The sequence below is a fragment of the Miniopterus natalensis genome, chromosome 9 (assembly GCF_054644295.1).
Source record: "Miniopterus natalensis isolate mMinNat1 chromosome 9, mMinNat1.hap1, whole genome shotgun sequence".
Classification (NCBI taxonomy): domain Eukaryota; kingdom Metazoa; phylum Chordata; class Mammalia; order Chiroptera; family Miniopteridae; genus Miniopterus; species Miniopterus natalensis.
The window spans coordinates 5,643,554-5,663,258 of NC_142089.1; the positions used below are offsets into that span (position 1 = coordinate 5,643,554).

A 19,705-nucleotide genomic window follows, 5' to 3' on the forward strand; every position below is an offset into this window, starting at 1 on the left:
AGGCCGACGCTCTAACCACTGAGCCAAACCAGTGAGGGCTAAAAGCAATACTTTATAAACTGCATTAGGACCCCTAGGAAGGCCACATGGTGAGGGAGAGGGGTGGGAGAACTCTGTGGCAGCCTTTTGGTGGCACCAGTGGTAAACTGGGCTTTAGGAATGGGACTTCATTCTCCTGTACTGTGGCCCTTTCCAAGTACTGCAAATGTATATTGATGCTTGGAGGTATTAAAACTTAAGATTCTCAAAAAAGTATCTTCCTAGGGAGGTCATGAAAAGAGAGAGCCTAGAATATAGTCACGAAGGTTACAGGACAGAAAAAGCTTACAAGTAGATGAGAAATGAAACCTGTCACATCTTCTCTACATACTACCTTTTTAAAACTGATGTAAAATATTATTGTTCATTATGTTATTTGAATTTTCTCTTCCCTAAGTGTTAAATAGGCATAATTGGGGACTAAATAATTCATTGCTTTGAGATTTGTTTATTAATAAAACATTTCAATGTAAAGATCAATAAAAAGACTTATAATAAGTAGGCTTATCTGGATCAGAGCCTACATTCCTAGCAGAGAGGAACAGTCCACAACAGAACCTAGCAGGAGGCATGGCCATACCTCTCCCCACAATGAACTGTTTCATTCCATTGTAGGTTTCTTGTTCTCACTCACATCTTGAGTGAAGAAAGTATTTTATTTCAGAGACTGGTAGTCATTGCTTCTCAGGAGTGTTAGTATCTCACCAATATACAGCAGTCTACAGAGCACAAAGGATGTCATCTGAGTGAACAGCTAGGTAGGCAGAGCCAAGGGACGGCTTACTTGAACTGACAGAAGATATCTGCATACTCCGGGAGGATCCCACTGGCCTGCAACACTGTCACACGGAAAGTGAAGGCACTGCCCAGTTTCAGGTGGTTGCCAATCTCTTCAGAAAACCCTTCCATTACCATTTTCCCATCCAGCAAAGTGCTTGACTTCAAATCTAAAGAGGGTCAAATGAACACACATTTGGTTCAAATAATGCACAGACCACCCTTCAAAGAGGAGAGAGCAGGGCATTCTTTCCATTCCTAGTGAATAACAGTGACTATCTCCTTGACAATGGTCAGTATTTTTCCCTCTCTGAAAATGTCCCCAACCACCATACACTGTGTCTACGCACCCAAGTCATTCAATCGATTGATTTCTTCTGGAGGAGTGATAACCTCAGAACTCTGACCCTGTCCTTCCACAATCCTCAGCTCTTCCAAGGACAGGCCGGAACGAGTCATCACAACAGAAGAAAAGTCACTCTGAAAACAAGGCAGGAGGAGGTGGATAATAAAGCAGTATAATAACACATTTCCCGCAGTTTCCTTTCTTTTGTTTATTTGCCTAAAAACTAATAGTGACTATAAAACTATGTGGATTACGAGCTGCCTGAGAAAAGGCAATACAATGGCTGGGCCTTTCCCTGTACTGCTGTAATTCTTAACGTGTCCTGTACTCTATAAAACGCCCCTGGTTACCTATCCTTTTAGCTCTAGGGGGAAGAACTGTTGCTCTCTAGTGCCTAACATCCTCCTTATACCTGTCTACTTCTTTCTCCTTCCATTAGACTTCCCCCTTCCTGGAAGGGTTCTCACCTGATTAAAATACTCATCATCAAAAGATATTTTAGCTGTTCCTGACTGCCGAATTCCAGAGCCATAATCAGGAGCTTCTTCATCCGCTAGACAGAGAGAAAAAATAAGCAAAGATCAAAAGAGACTACATATGGTGTGGACGGGGGACGACTCTTACTGGATTATAAAATAAATTATGAAGTAGTGGAGTCTTAAGTTCCAAGAACTTTAATAAAAGAGGAGACACCAAAGGATAAGTCCTTTTGCATAAGAAAGAAAAAGTGAGACCTAAACAGTAAAGTCACAAGGGCTGCTTCCAAATGAGACTAGTTAGTAAAGAATCAGTTTTATTCTTGATATTGTTCAAATGTATCTAAAATACTGATCCTTTCACTTAGTGAAGTTATATTCAATAATATTCAATAAACATTTCAAAATATTAGACTGTACTTGTGGAGACTTCCCTGAACTCAACATTGGTGACTATGTCACAGATTTCCATGGGGAAAAGCTGAAAGGTCACTAAACACAGCATAGCATTTAGAAATTAAAACAGAAAAATTACAAGAAATGGCCACATTCTTTCCTCAGAATGCAGGCTGGATCATGGAGAAGCATGAGACTCTCGATCCGTGAATTAGAACATAATAGCCAAAGGACAGAGAGGTCTAGAAGTACCCTCAGAGCAAATTAGGCACAAAAAAGTTGTGAAAATCCTTTGTTACTTCTGAAACAGTTAATATGCATTATTTTAAATGCAAAGGACTTTTATAAAGTTAATCCAAGAGTTGTCTTTCATGTTAAAGGAAATCCCTTTACCCCATTATTCCAAAACAGCAGTAGCGAAGACTAAACAGAATCTATTTCTGATACTTGGTAACACAGTTAGAAAGGAAGCAATAAAGGCTTTCTCCAAGACAAACACACCGCAGTCTGTCTGTGCAACTGCAGTGCGGTCCATACAGGAATGGCCTGCTTTGTCTCCAGGCAAAGAGTCCACAGCTCTCATTTCAGAAGAGAGTCACCTACCTGCAATGGCCTGTACAGCCACGCGCAGAAATCCCCGCACTTCACCCTTCTCACTGACAATGGCCACCCTGTGGATCAGGGGCACGGGATACAGCAGGTTGCTCAAGTAAACAAATGCCCTAGAGACAGAAACCGGGAGACAAACATCTGAGCATCCCACCTACAGAGAAGCTGGCTGTCAGATTTATCGAAAATACCTTTGTGAAACTGAGCTGGCTTTTAGGCTGTCTTAAGGTTACCTCTCTTTACTCGATACTCTAAGACTACCTCCCGTTTCTTTTCAGCACAGATAATACATAAACAAATGCAAATGCTCAGTAACAGTTGACAGAGACCAACTTACACCAAATTAATGACTATAAAAACTACTACTGTAGGTAGAAGAGTAACAATTGGAAGCAGACTTTCAAGATACTGGTCTATAAATACTGCTAAGGGTAGGGAAAAGGAAACCCATTAAAGAGCTTAACCTCTTAACGTAAGGAATTGTAAAGAGGTTTGTTTTGTTTTTCCCAACAGACAAAACAGAAATCAGGAGACAAAAAAGGCAGAAGAATGTGACTGAAATACAGTTAATAGCTCTAAAATAGATTTCAAGTCACGGTGTTATAGGTCTTTATTTTTACTCTAAGAAATGACTATTGTCTTTAGGTAGGGTTACACATATGGGCGGAGAGGCTATGCAGCCAGAAGTTTCTGAGTAGCCAGCTTATAGGAGACTCTAGATGGGAATCAAGATAAATGCCAAGGGAGAAGACAGCTGATCCCTAAACGTACGATTTTTTGCTCCTAGTCCAAAACCTAATTCAGAAATGCATATACAAAAGATAAGTTACAACCTAACATTTTCTATTTCAAACAAACTGGCAAAGTCCTATCACATTTGTATTCTTTTTTCTTCTTTCATTATTTTGTAGCTACTGATTTTTTTTTTTTAAGTAATAAAAACTGGTGATCACAAAGCTTAAGAGTGTTCATTCCCATTAGTGAAAGGTAAATAGAATCTAGTTCCTACTGTTACTCCTATCTTCCCACTTGGTACATGCTGATCTTTGAACACAAGACAAGACAAAGAGTAAACATTTGCGTCAAGAAGTCAAACAGAAGTCAGACATAACTAAATGTGACACATATGTCTGTTTGCTTCTATTCCTGCTCTGAAAAAATCTACTTTAAAACAAAAAGAAAAGGAAAATGAGTGGATTCTTGGGACTTCAACTCAAAGTGATGAAAACAATTCTGAAAATAGACAAAATACACCACAGAAAAGCAAATGTTAAAAATTCAAGAGCATAAATGAAATATGAATGAAAAGTATAACAAAATAACTGCAAATAAACATTAAATCAGATCAAATGAGATGTATTTCCCTTTCAGTCTGCTCCAAAGGTGGGGGAGGGCAATGCTAAGAAACAGAGGGTTAAACCTTTTTGCAAAAAAATAAAAAATTAAAAGTCTTCTTAAAAAATTACAAATAAGACCCTCAAACATCAACGACTGTGACAGAGTGTAAAGACTAGGAATCTGGCATAAGGTACCAAATGGATAATTTCACTTCCAAAGTTAGCATAATACAAGACCACCTTCAGCTCTTAATGGCATTCCAGCCAGATGTGCCCACTCTCAATGCCTCGGCCATAAAGAGCCACGGCACATTCTCAGACCCTGCCTGGAGTCCTCTCTGAACTCCACCACCCACGCCTCATGTCTTTAATTCCACATACTCAGGACTTATGCCAAAAACCAATCTCCCTTTACAGTTCCCCCCATGTTACATGATCTCAGTAACACATGACTGCGGCAATGCTATGATTTCCATTTCTTTATTTATGTGATTTCTTTGTCTCGCCCATCAGACTGTAAACCCATGAGGGCAGGAACCACGTCTGGTCTTGCTGACCATTCGTGAGTGATCGAACATCTAAATATATAATTAAATGGGGAAATGAATTGTCCTCTATCTTTAAGTACAGGTTTGAGAGTTTCCAGAAAAATGGCTTCCATCACAGATAGAGAAGCAAAGCTATCCAGCTTTATACTAGTAGTTGGCTTTTCAAAGCCTTACTCGCAATAAGTATTAACTACATCGAACATGCTTGGATTCTTAACTATACTTAACGTATATCTTTTATACTTAAAAATAGCTATTCAAAAACAGGAACCTGTTTTTAATTTTAAAAACGCTTACCACCTGAAGGCACAGCATACCATGTTCATATGCACATTACAATAAAGTACTGTTTGAGCACACATTAGAGAGAAGACTCTCCTTCCTGCCTATGGCAATGGCCATGGTAAATGTGGGAGAACAGAAGCACTGGCACAGACGTCTCCTTTTAGAAAGAACTCTGTAAGTCCACGGTAGTGGCGCGGGTATCAATGCTGTATGACTCTCCTCTGAAGGTCCTAAACTGGAATTTTAATAGTTACTCCACATCCCTGACCTAGCAGACTGAAGGAGAAAGGGGTGAAAGAGGGAAAGAGGTGGAGGCTGTATTAGCAGAAAGTTCTGTGAAGCTATATCAAAAAGGGAAACAAATTTTGTCAACACAAAGACAAGAAAAATCAGCATGATTATGGTCCTAGTTATAGAAAGAATGTCAGTCACAGAATAACCATCTTTTGTCCCCTTTGAACCCAGAAAAGTAGCTTAAATATTTTACATGCCATCCCAAATTATGATGGATGGTTCAGAACACCCCAGCATGCCATAAGAGAATAGCTAAAGGGACAAGCTCTTTTAATTTTCATATAAAAATTCACCAGAGGCTGCCAAGGAACAAAACTTACAAATGGAATTTCACAAGAAACTGGAAATTTTTACAAGTGAATTGTATTTGCAATTACATGCTAACAGAGAAACCCAATCCTGTGAATCACAGGACAGGAAAGAAGTTACTCCTCATGCATGTACAATGACCACGCTATAACTAGGTGATGCTCCACTATTATGAAGTGTTTGTAGATGAGACATGCAGTCGAGAGAAAATAAAGAGCTATCCTTCACTTTACTGACTGCTATGATTTCACCTCCTCCGCTAACCTCTTCCCTGCAAGCCAAAGTTAGTTTTAGAACCTAGGAATCCAAACAAATGAAAAGGTCAATTCCTGAGCCATAGCTCCAGAAATATTTTATTTCAAAATCAAAGTAGAGTTGATTGCTTTATATCTACACTTAACTCTGATATGATTAAAATGAATAAAACTAGAGAGAAAATACTATTTTTATCTTAAGCCAGTAAATTTCCACATTAAGTGGGATTCTGACTTAAGTTTTCTATATAACTGATTCAAAATACAAACGCTTCTGGGTAGAACTCTTAACCAGGATGTCCATTTTGCCAGTGTGGATGACAGAATCTGAAAGTTAAAAAAGATTCTTAAGGCTCTTTTTTCCCTACCTAACTCTTCGTTTTACACTTGAGAACCCAACAGGCCTCAGTTTCAGTAGCCTGTCCGAAGTTGGGACTGGCTCCTCCTGACAGTGAGGTCCATGTTCTTCCCATTTGTCACTGTGCGGTGGTGCAGGACTTAAGTGAGCAGCGTTAGAAGCTGCGCAACTGGCACCAGGACCAAGCAATTTACGGACAAAAGCTTGGTTCTAACTTCTGACCCTCTTACTGAAGGATGGGAATGTGCTGAAGGACATGCACAGCCATAAAGTAAAGAAAGCATCATGGTCCATTATTTGTACACAGAATTACCTTTCTCAACTGTAATATAAATCAGCTTCTCTGAAACTCTAAGCATCTATTCCTGACAATACACCAGTAGAAAACAAGGTTCCTGGCTATATAATCCCTTTATTCATGGAAAAACTGAATAAATGTCTCCTCACCATTGTAAAACCCTGAGTAATATTACTACCCATAGTCATAATTGAGGCTTTCATTTCTATAAAAAAACCTTTTATTTCCCCCCTTTCCATAACAGGGATCATCTTCTACATTATTTATTTAGTCCTCAGCAGGTACAAGCACCACACTATAAGCTAAGTGTTAGAACCTTATGCTTCTACTGGGTCAGGAGACTCACTGCACTTTAATTTGTAGATAACTGGTGCTTATCCATTTAACACTGACACAATCCCCTTATTTTAAAAGGGTTTAACAATGTGTGGTTGTAATCAACCATTAAAGTTAAACTTAATACCTTAAAACCTGGACACACTTTTTGGTTAATCCAGTGAGTGCTGCTGTGTTGAATTTGTGATTAAAATTACTTCAGTGTGAAGACTGGATATAGACAAAGACACCAGTATTAAGAACATGTGCAGGGGAGTTCTGCATCACTGACAGATGGAGCCAGAGACAATGCCTCAGCTCAGTTTGGTGAGCTAAACACAAAGCAATTTCATGTACTGGTGAACAAATATCCATTGTTGATGGTGGCAAAAGATAATTTTTTGAGATTCATCATCACAAAGACTATAGGTAAAAGTTTAGCAGAAGCCAAAGATCTATAGATAGGCTCAGTGAAACTGCCAAAGAAAAGCATCTGTTTTAGACAAAAAGGAAACTTTGTGTTCTTGATTCTTTTTTGGACTCCTAGACTAAGCAAAAAGTAAAACCTAAAACTACTCCTGATTCCACTTTTGTCCTCTTGATTCCTGCCAATACCTCTTGATTCCTGCCTAACCTTGGGCTTACTCTGCTCTTTCTCAAGTTGTCACCTATGCTTCCTTGCTTGCATTCCTATAAAAAAGGAAACATTAGACCACAATACCATTCTCCAACCCTGTAACCTTTGACTCTTAGCTTTAATCACTTTCTCATCTCGGGTTTCCTCCTTCAGAAGAATATTACTGGGCAACTGAAGACAAGGGGTCTCCTGTGTAGTCTTCACATATTGCCATGTACTGCACCAAATAGACCCAGTACCTCCCAAACACTGCCTGAGGACTCCCTCTAGCCAGATCAGCAGGTAATGAATTGAATTGGCTAAAGCAAGATCATCTAAAATTGCACAAGGAGCCTCTTTAGAGCAAGAGCTGGTCCCTTTTTGCCTTTCTCACAGTAACCTCACCAACCTTCCCACTAAAATGAACCATGGGGATCGGTCGTAAAACGGGTCATGCCCGTCACTGAAGAGATCTGATCCCTCCTCCGTCCCTGCGTCAGAGCCGGTGTCATCCACGAATGCCTCATCATCAAAATCCTCCATCTCATCTTGCTGCTCGTCAGCCAGCTCAGTGATGTCGGAATCAGCCGTGGAAAAAGTGGGGGAGGGTGTGCGGTCGGCAAGGCGCTCATTCACACAGCCATGGAAAATGGGGGAGCTAGACACCAGGTAAGTCGTGGATTGACACAGCCAAGGAGAGAGGAATAGTTGGTTAAACAGGAAGCTATAGGTGCCAACAGCAAAGAACCCACTGAGGAATCAACACAATAAAAGCAAGTGGAAAAGCAAAAGGATAAAATAAGCATAATCCATCTGGTTCAGGTGAAAGGGAACAAGGACTGATCCTTAGAATGAGAAAGCAAAGGAAATACATGAGTAGAATATCCGAGGTAAATCTGAAACACTTTTATCCCCGGTATGCACAAAAGATCAGCAGCCAGGCCTCAAAGGAGCCACTCAATTATTAGGTGAAATAATAAGGTCTAACTTTTTATTCCAATTCCCATGTCATCTGGGAGCAGAAAACAAAATGGATGAACTGGTACATGGCAAAACAAGGATGTGCCTTGTGTGGGTAAATGTGTTGGGCCAATTCATCTCTTTAAAAACATTCCACTATCAGAGTGGAGTGGAAAAGACTTCATCATTTTCAAAATACTATGACTTCAGCTCTTCCTTTTTATCCAGGTCCTTTAAAACTGTCAGAAAGCTTTTGAAATTGAGAAATAATTTAAATTCTAAAATCATTAAGCTCAAAACTTACATATCTCTGCTTTTTAAATTCTAAACCTTTAAGAACTTGACTCAATATGGACTGACAGGGCACTATGTGTTTTCATTAAATGTTGGAAGTATGTATGCAATAAAGAGGCTCAAGGGGACTACCAAGATGTGCAACTAATTCACCCTTGGCAAGGACTAAAGTGAAATGAACTGCTTTTTAAAAGAAGTGAGGACATCACAGATCATGGAGAGGGTGCAGTCTGATAAGCTGTAAGTGACACTACAATATTAAGCTATGGAATACAGGTTTTCTTTTAAATCTATCCTTTTCAACTGTACGACATATTGTGAATGAGCTGAGAGTCTGGGAAGGCTCTCACAATTACTTTGTTTGAAAGTTTGAGACTTTAAACAAATAGGCATATTGAAAAAAACCTGAAGGGAAATATACCAAATGACAGAATGGTTGTCTATGAGTGGACCAGTTACAAATGTTGTTGTATACTCTTTTGCTTTTAACTTTCTGTAAAATTTGCTCAAGTTTTAGACAATTAAAATAAAACCATTCATTATTTTTAAAAAAAAACATCAATTAAAATCATCACATACCTTCCTACAAGTTTGAACCAATGGAACCGATCATAGAATGGATCGCTGCCAGTCATAGTGGTTTCACTTTCATCTTGGGTACTGGACGCCATCTCACCTGCCCTGTCATACATCTCTCGCATCAAATCCAGCCTCTGCCTATATAGTAAACATAAAGGGCATTGGGTTAATATCACAAGATTGCATTAAAGTTTCACTTTGGAAGTATGTTTCATGCAAAATTAATTAAAAAAAATCTGCTCCCACCATTTAATGATACTAAACAAAATGAAGGCCAAAAGTACAGAAACCAAAACAGTATCATGTGTCTGAGTCTAGAGATAAGCCACCAAAAGTCAAGAATGGCCACCTAACCTCTATCAAGTCATAGGAGACATGTCCTTCAGTGTTGCAGGACATCTCAAATACACTCAAAGAGTGAAAAGTACCTCATCATACTAAATGAAAAGGGAGCTACCTTATAACTTTCCTGTTTATTACTGGTCATCCTGAGTTCCAGGACAGAAAAGGTGAACAATTACTAGATCCAAGACATAAATAGGTACCATAAAATAGGAACACTTAAAATACAAGACGGTCTATGGAGGGTAAATTTAAATCCAGTCTACAAATGACAAAGGTGTCTGCTGAATGGGATTCATTCACTTAAAAGAAAACAGGTGGAGAGTAATATCACTGGCCAGTGACAGCATTTGGAAGCACAAAAAAGGAAGTACTAGCGACATCTCAGAGAGGAGAGTCTGAGGGGGCCCCCTTGAGCCCACTACTAGTTCCTAAATAAAACAACTGGCTTTATGAATAACGTTTTCATACTTGAGTTTCTCCAATGACCAATAATGTGTTGCTCCATTCTTCAGATCCTGGACTTCTACTGCCACCACTGTACGAGGGAAAGGCCTGTCTTCATGAGATTTTTCCATCTCAGTGGGAAGTAATTCAGGAGGCAAAGGGGAGTACAACGTGTCAGTCAGCAGCACAAACTGAAACTGCACCTAAATGGAAAGAACAAACCATCGACAAATGGCCTTTGTTTTCAGCATATAAGTTTCAGAGACGAGGTTATATAATCATGCCCGATGGAAAAGAAGTCAAACATATAGTATATGCTAAACAAATAGCTTGTGATTAACTGAAAAAAACCAGCCACATATAAACTCACCAGAGAGAAAAATCCTAATTTTCAATTATTTTAAGATTTTGTTTTCCTAGCCTGGCACAGTGTTTTTGCAGAAAATAAAATCGTAATATGTATTTTAGTCAACTGAATGAAGACTTTGTAGAAATTACAACAAAAACCCAAGAATGCATCTCTATCTAGCCTTTCACTAATGGATGAGTGGAGGGGAACATGCCACAGTTTTCCATTTTAAGTTCAGAGGATTACAACTACTATTCTTAATAGTGTTTACTATATGGTAAGTGCTTTGCGTGCACCCTGTTATTTATTCCTCACTACCACCTTATTATTTTCACCAACAAATATTTAATTAAATGCTAGCATATAGCTATAAGAAAAAAAAGGCACAGTCCCTGCCTTCCTTCAGTCGACTTGAAGGAAGGGGTAATTAATAAATAATTATAAAATGAGCCAGTGGCCAAGATTATGAAGAAGACTTATCACCTCTCACAGAACTAGAACACAGCCCCAGGAAGAGAAAACAAACTTTCCCCGAGTCAGGCAGTCTGTGTTCTTACCTACTACTCAATACTGTCCCTCACTGTAATCTTAGTAGTCGGGACACTGCTAACCTGCGGGACATACAAAACATCCACCTGTCCATCCCTCACAAAATCCCTGGCTAGCAGGCAGGCACTGCTGCCAAGCCCATTTTGTAGCTGAAGGAGTGGAGGACAGGCTGTTAGGACTGGAACCTGGCTGGCTGGCTGCAGAGCACGTGTGCTTGTCCCCTACACAAAACTGCCTCTGAGGCCCAAGAAGAGGAGAGGGCACATGCGACTTAGGTGTAGATTTAATGGTAAAAACTAAAAGAAAACTGAAAATTTCTGAAACCCAAGAGAAGCATATTTCTACTAACATGCTTCTCTAGCTCTTGTCAGGAATATTTATAAAATATTTATAAAATAAGCTAGAAAACATGCTATTTTAAAAATTTCACATAATAGACATATAATTAGTACCTACTATGTTCCAGGCACATATATTAAACAAAGGCACATATAAACCTGTTTCAGAGCAAAAAGCAGCTGAGTTCACCCAAGGGAAAGAAAGGTTAGTCCAAGATGAGTGCCAGGGACCCAAATCAGGCCCGGCTCTGCCCCCACCTTCTTCTTCAGTTCCACACTGACGGCGTTGGCCTCCTTCAGGTACACTGCATTGCCCCAGAGCAAGTCCCTTAACGAAGTAAACTGGTGAGACTTCCACTTCCGGAAGGCCCACTGGGCCAGCTCGACCTCCCGCTGTGTCCAAGGAGCTGAAAGAGCAACCCAAGGGTGTCTAATGGTGACCTCGCAGCCAGCGGCAAGTACACCCTCCACTACCTCGGCTCCTATCGGGGACACTGCTGTCCTGTTTCTCTCCACTCACCTGCTTTTGTTTTCTTATTTTCAGTAAAGCTTAGTAAATTCTGTGGATATTATGAAAGCAATATATACACTTCAGGAAACTTCCAAAAATCCTACTGCTTATTTTAAAACAACACATCAAAGAAATATATTTCTTGTCCTTTTTTAAAAAGACATATCTCTAATGTTTGGATTATAATATAGAAAAATCCCTAGTATATTGTACAATGCCATATACATCTATTGTAATTTCTGGTATAGGGGAAAGGTCTTGTATTTCACCTAGGTATTTAAAGAATTTAGTATATAAATTAAGAGTTGCTTTGAAGTTAAACTGGAGCCTGAAATTACTGAGAGGCTGAGTGGAGAAGTGAAATATGACAAATGTTTATACTGTAATATAAGGCAACAGAGCTGTAATTTAGCTAAAAAATTCTGGACTAATTAAGAGAGGGACATTTAATGTATACTGATATGTTCCAAAGTCCTCGCTGGAAAATCGCTGACATAAACCATAAATCAGGAAATAGAACAGGTATATTAACAAAGATTAAGCTCTGTGCTTATCTGTAATATATGTATATGACTCTGTATGTATAGTACTATTGGGCAGTAGAAGTAAACTGCCCAGGAGGTTTATATGAAGACTGCTCAGAAGTCTTGTGTTCTGAGGATCACAGTCCCACTCCCACCTCATAGAATACAGCCTGGATTCTCAGCATTGAGCATCTTTAAAAAACCATCTTCAAATTGGCACAGTACAATGTCAATAAATGGTAGGGTCAACTATGGTCAAATCCAGCTCTGATTACAGATAAGGGACTAATGTGATAAGATAGATCCAAAAGTATACACAGGAAAGTGAGTCTCTGTTTCACCTTCTTCTTCCTCTTCTTCCTCTTCAGTTGTTTCCGCAGCCAGGGATCGAGTCTCCACCTGCTTCTGCAAGGCCTGCAATTTACTCTCATAGTCCTGAAGGAGAGAGAGGAGACAACATGTAGGAGAGTGGTCAGCGGGAAGGAAGAAGAAACGCCAGGGGAAGCAGAGACAGTGAGAGAGAGAAAGAGAGAAAGAGAGAGAGAGAGGGAGAGAGAGAGGGAGGGAGGGAGGGAGGGAGGGAGGGAGGGAGAAGGGGGAGAGGGAGGGAGGGAGGAGAGGAACAAACGACAAAAAAGAGACAGGCATACAGATAAATACTAGGGAAAAGCCCACAAAGCACACAAGGTAATCCGTAATAGGTAAATACTTAAAAAAAAAAAAAAAGCAACTGTAGTCTCTATTCCCTCAGATTCAAGCTTTTATTTTTTTAATCCTTACTGAGGATATGTTTTTATTAATTTTTAGAGAGCAAGGAAGGGGGAGAGAAAGAGAAACATCGATGTGAGAGAGAAGCACTGGCTGGCTGCCTCCCAAACATGCCCTGACCTGGGAATCGAACCCGCAACCTTTGGTGTATGGGAAGACGCTCCAACCAATGGAGCTACCTGGCCAGGGTTCAAGTTTTTTACTTGAGGTTGTAGTAGAGAAAGGAGGGACTTTCAGGGAAAAATGCATGTGCCCCTTAAATGTTAAAATACATTTAACTGGCACCTTTACACATCAAGCAATTCCAGAGAAAAACAATACTGGGAGAGATTAAATTCACCAGCATCAGCAATAACTCCAACTATCCAGCTGTTTGGATGAGAAGAATCAGGACTCGAGGCTCTGAGCCCCAACCCTGCGGGAGAAATATTACCGTCTTTGTAGCTGGAGGATGACTTCAGCCTTCAGGCAACCAAAAGGTCACAGTGCTATCAGGATTGAAATAATCTACTGATTGCATTTAGTCAATAAAGATCCTTTATATTAAAATATATTATATATTACAAAATGTACTGTTATACTACAAATCAGACTTACCCTTCATTTCTCCATCCACCCCATGCATTTCCAATGAGGGTTTCACCCCCAAGTAAGCAGAAAGTAGTTCTTGGGGGAGTAACAGGAGAATACCCTTTTTATGTGTAAATTACAGCACAGACATATGCGCCGTATGTAAACAGATACCGCACATATCTGAGGTATTAAAATTACATGGTGGGGACAGATTGGGAGAAAATGTCTCAAAATGTTCCTTGTATTAGTGGAAAAAGGCTGGCAGGGTTTTTTTGTGTATGTGTTTTTTAAAATAAAACAAAGTTAAGAAAAGAGACCTGGACATAGCAAAATACTGAATCACAGCATAAGCACAGCATTTTAAAGTATACTGCCCAGATTTCCTGCTTCCTTGGGCGTGGCCTTATGGGGCTGTCATGAGACAGAGGGCTCAGGTCTGACTGTGCACTGTTTCAAGCAGAGCCCTCCAGCCACATATCAACCGCACCACGCTACAGTTATGAAGGACGGCTGAAAGGCTCCAACGGAATGCTAGGGAGGGTGCAAGTATTCTCAGGGCTCTGGTCATTTATCATTTCTTCTCACAAAGGAAGCTTTCTCTCTCTAGTGGAGCTGGCGGTGACCAAGCACCAGCAGCACAGCTTTATTAGATATCTGAGTACACTTTTTTAAAATTAAACTAGCAGGCAAAAGACTTAGGTTTTGCCCCTGGCACATGCTTACTAGTCTTATAATTCTGGAAAAGTTAAATCCTGTCTACACCTCACTTTTGTCATCTTTAAAATGAAGATTTTAGTATCTGACCTGCCTACCACACAGGACTGCAGGAAGGACCAAATGATGAACCATTTCAAAACACATGAAAAAGTCTTCTTAAATGTATCAACAATCAAAATGACAGACAATGTGTTAAAAAGTTTACTTTCTAAGTATACCTAGCACCCAGATCTTGGTTTCTAAATACCATTCCCCACTAAAAGGAACCAATATTGCTTGGGAAAATAACTGATTCCAGGTTTGGAACAAGGAAAGTACAGGGGAGCCTGGAATATCTTGTGCCAGAAAGCAGAGTACTCATAGAACAATGGGGCCATTTCAAAAGGACACAGATTCCCACTGGCCAACAAAAATAACAGAAAAGGAACATAGCCCATTCTTAGTATACAAAGACTCTATGAGTGATACTGAAATAAGGAAAGCAAAAGGGAAAGCCCCTGTTAGCCAAAAGAACGAAAGAAAGAAACGAGCCAGTTAATAAATGCAGAGGGAATGACAATTAGAAAATCATTATACTGCAACCCCAGAGGTAGCAATCAGATCAGGCAAGGATTACTAATAAATGCTAAAACAACTGAGTGAAAGCTGGACGGAAGACAGAATATTCACACAATCCCAAGTGTCACCCTAGATATTATTAATAAGAAAGAGAAAGAACTGGAAAACATCACATTAACTAAATATATTAAACTTTAATGTTACTGATAACAGAACAAACTGGCATGTTATGTCTACTGATGTGATGCAATAGAAGTACACAACGCCACTATTACAGCATTCTTACAAAAAACATTTAACCTAAATTTAATCTTGAAGAAAAAACCCGACAAATGAGAATGGGGCCTAGACTTTTCAAAAAAATCAATATAATGAAATATAAAATAAACATGAAAACCAAATTCAATATATAAACCTTGACTGGCTCTTGAATTAAAACACACACACACACACTCTCTCTCTCACGCTTCTGACATATTTTATAGACAATTAGGAAAATTTGAAAATAAATTATATATTACATGATATTGAATCAATCTTAAATTTCTTGGGACAATGATATCAAGAAGATAGCCTCAATTTTAGGAGATACACACAGAAGTACTTAGGATTAAACTGTCATGGTGTCTCTACCTTACTCTCAAATGATCTGGGAAATTATATACATATGGGTATACAAGGTTTATTGTACTATTTTTTCCCCAGATTCCCAGTAGGTTTGAGTTCTTTCAAAATAAAAGAGGGGTCCCCTAAACAGAACCCCTATATGTTATATGGGATTCTTTAAGCAAAAGGAGAAAGACTGGTTTACCTAGAAATCATCACGTGAGAAAAATGTTAATATCTTGAGGATTTTTTTGTTTTTTATTTCCCTCCATTATTTTATTGTTGTAAATAAAATACACATAACACAAAATTTATCATCTTAACCATTTTTAGCATACAACTCAGTGGTATGAAATAGGTTTATACTATGAAGTACTATGAAGATGGTACTATTGTTATCCTCATGTTAAAGGAAAAAGAGACTTAAAGAAATTAAGTAACTTTCCAAAGATCAGAGTCAGCAGGTAGTGGAAATGGGATTTGATCCTAGACACCCGGAATCCAAGAACACTCTCCTTTAATCACCATCCATGCATCCACTCAGTCAATAAACAAATACCTTTTCCACTCCTACTGTGCGTCAGATGCTAGGAATACAGTGGTTAGGGGGAGAGAGAGACAATAAACAGTGAACAGACTCAGTACACTGTGATTTCAGCACAGAGAAGTACTACGAAGAAAGGTAGATGTTAGGGTTTAATACGGAGAATGGGAGACGACTTATAGATTAGGGGGTCAGGAAAGGTCTCTGAGAGATCTAAGCCAGCATGCTGAGATTTGGGGCAGAGGTATTATTCCAATCAAAGTAGAACTAAAAGTACAATGGTCCTGAAACGGAAAGCAGCCTGGCGTGTTTAAGGAGCAGCAGGAAAACCTGTGGATGGAGTGGGCGAGAGGAAAGGGTCAGACAGGCAGCTAAGTAGTAGTCAGATAGGGTCTGGGTGATGGAGGACCTTACTATGGTAAGGACTATGGATTTCATTCTAAGGGAAGCCTTTGGGTGGCTTAGAGCTGGAAAGTAGTATGTTCTAGCATATGTTTTAAAAATACCGCTTTCCATGGAGAACAGTCTGGGGGCTTGGAAGCAAGGACGGAAGTCATGAGGCTCTCAGTAATGTCAAGGAAGATGGTGGTGGCCTGTTCCAGGGCCTCAGCAGCAAAGGTGGCAAAAAGAGAATGGAGATGGGACACGATTTATAGACAGAGGAAATGTGACCTACTGATGACATGATCCTGGGGTGTGAGAAGAAAGGAGAAACTGAGGATGTGTCTTGCATTTTGGGCCTGAGCTAGTTACTCTGGTTTAGAGAGTTTAAATGTGAGATGCCAGTTAGCTGCATGGATGTCAGGTCATAGTTGTGTCTCTTAGCTGCATGGATGTCAGGTCATAGTTGTGTCTGTGTCTGGAGGTCAGGGCAGAGGTCCAGGCTGGATAGTACATCTGAGAGTCAGCAGAAGGAGGCAGGGCAGTGGTCTGCAGACAGACTGCCTGCCTGAGACAGGGCGTGGACCCCCACTCAGCAGTGTGTGACTGTGGGAATGTAAGATGGGATGACAATACCTACTTGACAGAGAGGACACTCTAGGATTCAATGAGCTAATGCAGGGCAAAAGTTTACTGGCTCAATACACGTGAGTTATCTTCACCCTCATCTGTGTGAGCATGAAAGGAAAAGCCACAGAAATACATGAGAGGACAGACAGGTACAGATATAGCCAATGTCTGTGACCACAGAGACCATGAAGGAGCAGCCAGTGGGGCCAGAGGAAAGTGAGCAGCCAAGTGAATAGTGTCCCAAGGAAGGAAGGAGCAGGCAACTGTGGCAAATGCCAGGCAGACTTAGGAAGACAAGGACTGAGAAAACACCCCCGGAATTGTCACTGTGACTATCTTTGGACCCTGGTAAGAGTGGTAAGGTGGGAACAAGAGTCTGACTAGAGTGAGTCCAAGCAAGAACAGGAAGAAGACACAACATAAAGAAACAAGGGAGGTGGACGAGCTGAAAATACAGAAAACTCTCTCAAGGAGAATTTCTATAAAAAGAAACAGAGAAACAGAGTGACAGCTCACAGGAACGTGGGACTTTTGGAAACTGGTGAAATGAAACCACGCACGTGTGTGACAAGAATAATCCAGTAGAGAAAATGATGTAAAATAGAAGGGGTAAATGTACAGTAAGTCCTTGAGAAGGTGACAGATGGGATGTAGAAACAAGGGCTGGGCTAAGACAGGAGCAAGGCCAAGTATGAGTATGGATGCCTGCAGAACTAGAAGTGGGAAGAAAAGGAAGGTGTCTTCTGATTGCTTTTTTAAAATCATTTTTCAATTACAGTTGACATACAATATTACATTAGTTTCAGGTGTACATCCCGATTGCTTCTTTTTCTCAGTGAAACAAAAGGTCATCAGTTGAGAGCCAAGGAAAGGCCGCCTTACATTCCCTGAGGCTCCTTGCCGTAAACTTTCAGGGCACCCTGTATTGTCCACCCTGTCATTTGCCACAAATGTACTGTATAACTATTGGTGTCACTGTCTAATGGCTGTCTCCCCCACAACTCTGTGAACTTCACCAGGTCACTCACCACTGAATCACTCCCATCTGTCTTCCAGCTCAGACACAGTCATGTACTGATCCTCTAAAGTGACCATCTTCTAGACCAGGGGCCAGTATACTATGGCCAGAGCCAAATCCAGCCCTATGTTTTGTAAACATAGTTTTATCGGAACACTGTCAAGTCCATTCCTTTGCTTGTTGTCGATGGCTGCTTTTCTGCCACAACAGTAGAGTTGTGTAGTTGCAACAAAGGGGCCCACAAGCCTAAACTAGTTACTAAATAGCCCTTTACAAAAAGCTTGAGAATTCCTGTTTGAGACCACCGGTTCTCAAAGGTGGTTGTTGATCCAGCAGAATCTGCATCACCTGGGAACTAACAGAAATGCGAATGATCAGGCCCCATCAATCTGTGTTCTCATAAGCCCCCTTGGGAGTTCTGATGTACACTACAGTTTGAGAACCACTCTTCTGGGTCACTCGGATGGGTGATGAAGCAAACCAGACAGCATTCCAGGTGAGTTTACGTTCTCACGGAGAACCAAACAAGTACAGAGACAACTTTAGGTTATCAGTATTAAAAGAGTGAGAGTTGCCCTGGCCGGGTAGCTCAGTTGGTTAGAGAGTCGTCCTGATACGCCAAGATTGTGGGCTGGATCTCCAGTCAGGACACATACAAGAATCAGCCAATGATAAGTGGAACAACAGATCAATGTTTCTCTCTCTCTCTCTCTCTCTCTCCCCCCCTTCCTCTCTCTCTCTCAAATCAATGAAATTCAAAACAGTGAGTTTTAAATTTAAAACAGGGAATTAAAAGTGACACGTGGTACATGAGCACAGATCTGAAAGAGAAGTTAAGCATGATGAGAAAGGGTTCCAGTCCTGAGGAAGTGCAAAAGCCCTGAGGTGAGAACTTGGCATGTTGAAGGAACAAAAGTCCAAAGTGCTTACAATATGAGAATGATAAGTGATGAACTCAGAGACAGGCAATAAGCCAAAACATGAAAAGCCTTGTAGGCTACGGTAAGAAGTTCAGATTTTACACAGATACAGACAACGGATTGGTGGTAACCAGAGGGGAAAGGGAAGTTGGGGGGAAGACAAACAGGGGAAAGGAGATCAAATATATGGTGACAGAAGGAGACTAGGCTTCAAGTGGTAAACACACAATAGAGTATACAAATGTTGTATTAGAAAGTTGTACACCTGAAATTTATATAATGTTATTAACTGATGTTATCCCAATACATTTAATAAAAATAAAATAAGTTCAGATTTTAAAGTGCAATGGGAAGCCAATGGAGGCCCTTGATATGATATGATTTTTGTTTTAAAAAGAGGATGCTGGTTGCTATGTGAACAATGGGTTATATGGGTCAAGAACAGAAGCAAAGAGACAAGTGAGGAGGCTACTGCAATACACTTGGTGTGAGATGATGGTTCCACAATTAGGGCATCTCTGAAGGAGGTGTCATTTAAGGTAAAATCAACGTCACTGTTCTGGGTTTTCTGGTTAGGCTGCTTTTTTACATTCAAGGTGTGGCTCCTTTTGCTAATATTGCCTTCTTTTAATGGCAGATTAGCACGCAATAGCCAGGAAACATCGATGACCCAGTTTGTGTCAGTACCTCAATTTGCACACCACCAGTAGCACTGTGCAGACACAATCTCAGATCTATCCTTCTAGGGGTCCCACACCTCTTCTTAGACCTAAGTAGCTCCTATTTTCTCCCAATCTCTTAGTCCCATCTTGGTCTCGTCTACTTTACTTTCCGACCATG

At 40.3% G+C, this 19,705-nt stretch overlaps 1 protein-coding gene across 4 annotated transcripts in view; it reads right to left on the reverse strand.

Annotated features, from left to right (window-relative positions):
- KIF1B (kinesin family member 1B) overlaps window positions 1–19,705 on the reverse strand; it is a 121,088-nt gene that overhangs the window by 25,858 nt on the left and 75,525 nt on the right. For 3 of the 4 annotated variants that reach the window (XM_087820120.1, XM_016214596.2, XM_016214592.2), the window contains 9 exons: window positions 12,492–12,585; window positions 11,374–11,522; window positions 9,904–10,082; window positions 9,091–9,228; window positions 7,667–7,915; window positions 2,638–2,756; window positions 1,630–1,715; window positions 1,167–1,296; window positions 824–986 (listed from right to left, as the gene is read on the reverse strand). In XM_087820120.1, the coding sequence (XP_087676246.1) occupies window positions 824–986; window positions 1,167–1,296; window positions 1,630–1,715; window positions 2,638–2,756; window positions 7,667–7,915; window positions 9,091–9,228; window positions 9,904–10,082; window positions 11,374–11,522; window positions 12,492–12,585 (1,307 nt within the window). The remainder of the gene's footprint in view (window positions 1–823; window positions 987–1,166; window positions 1,297–1,629; window positions 1,716–2,637; window positions 2,757–7,666; window positions 7,916–9,090; window positions 9,229–9,903; window positions 10,083–11,373; window positions 11,523–12,491; window positions 12,586–19,705) is intronic. The other variant, XM_016214593.2, reaches the window with a different exon arrangement.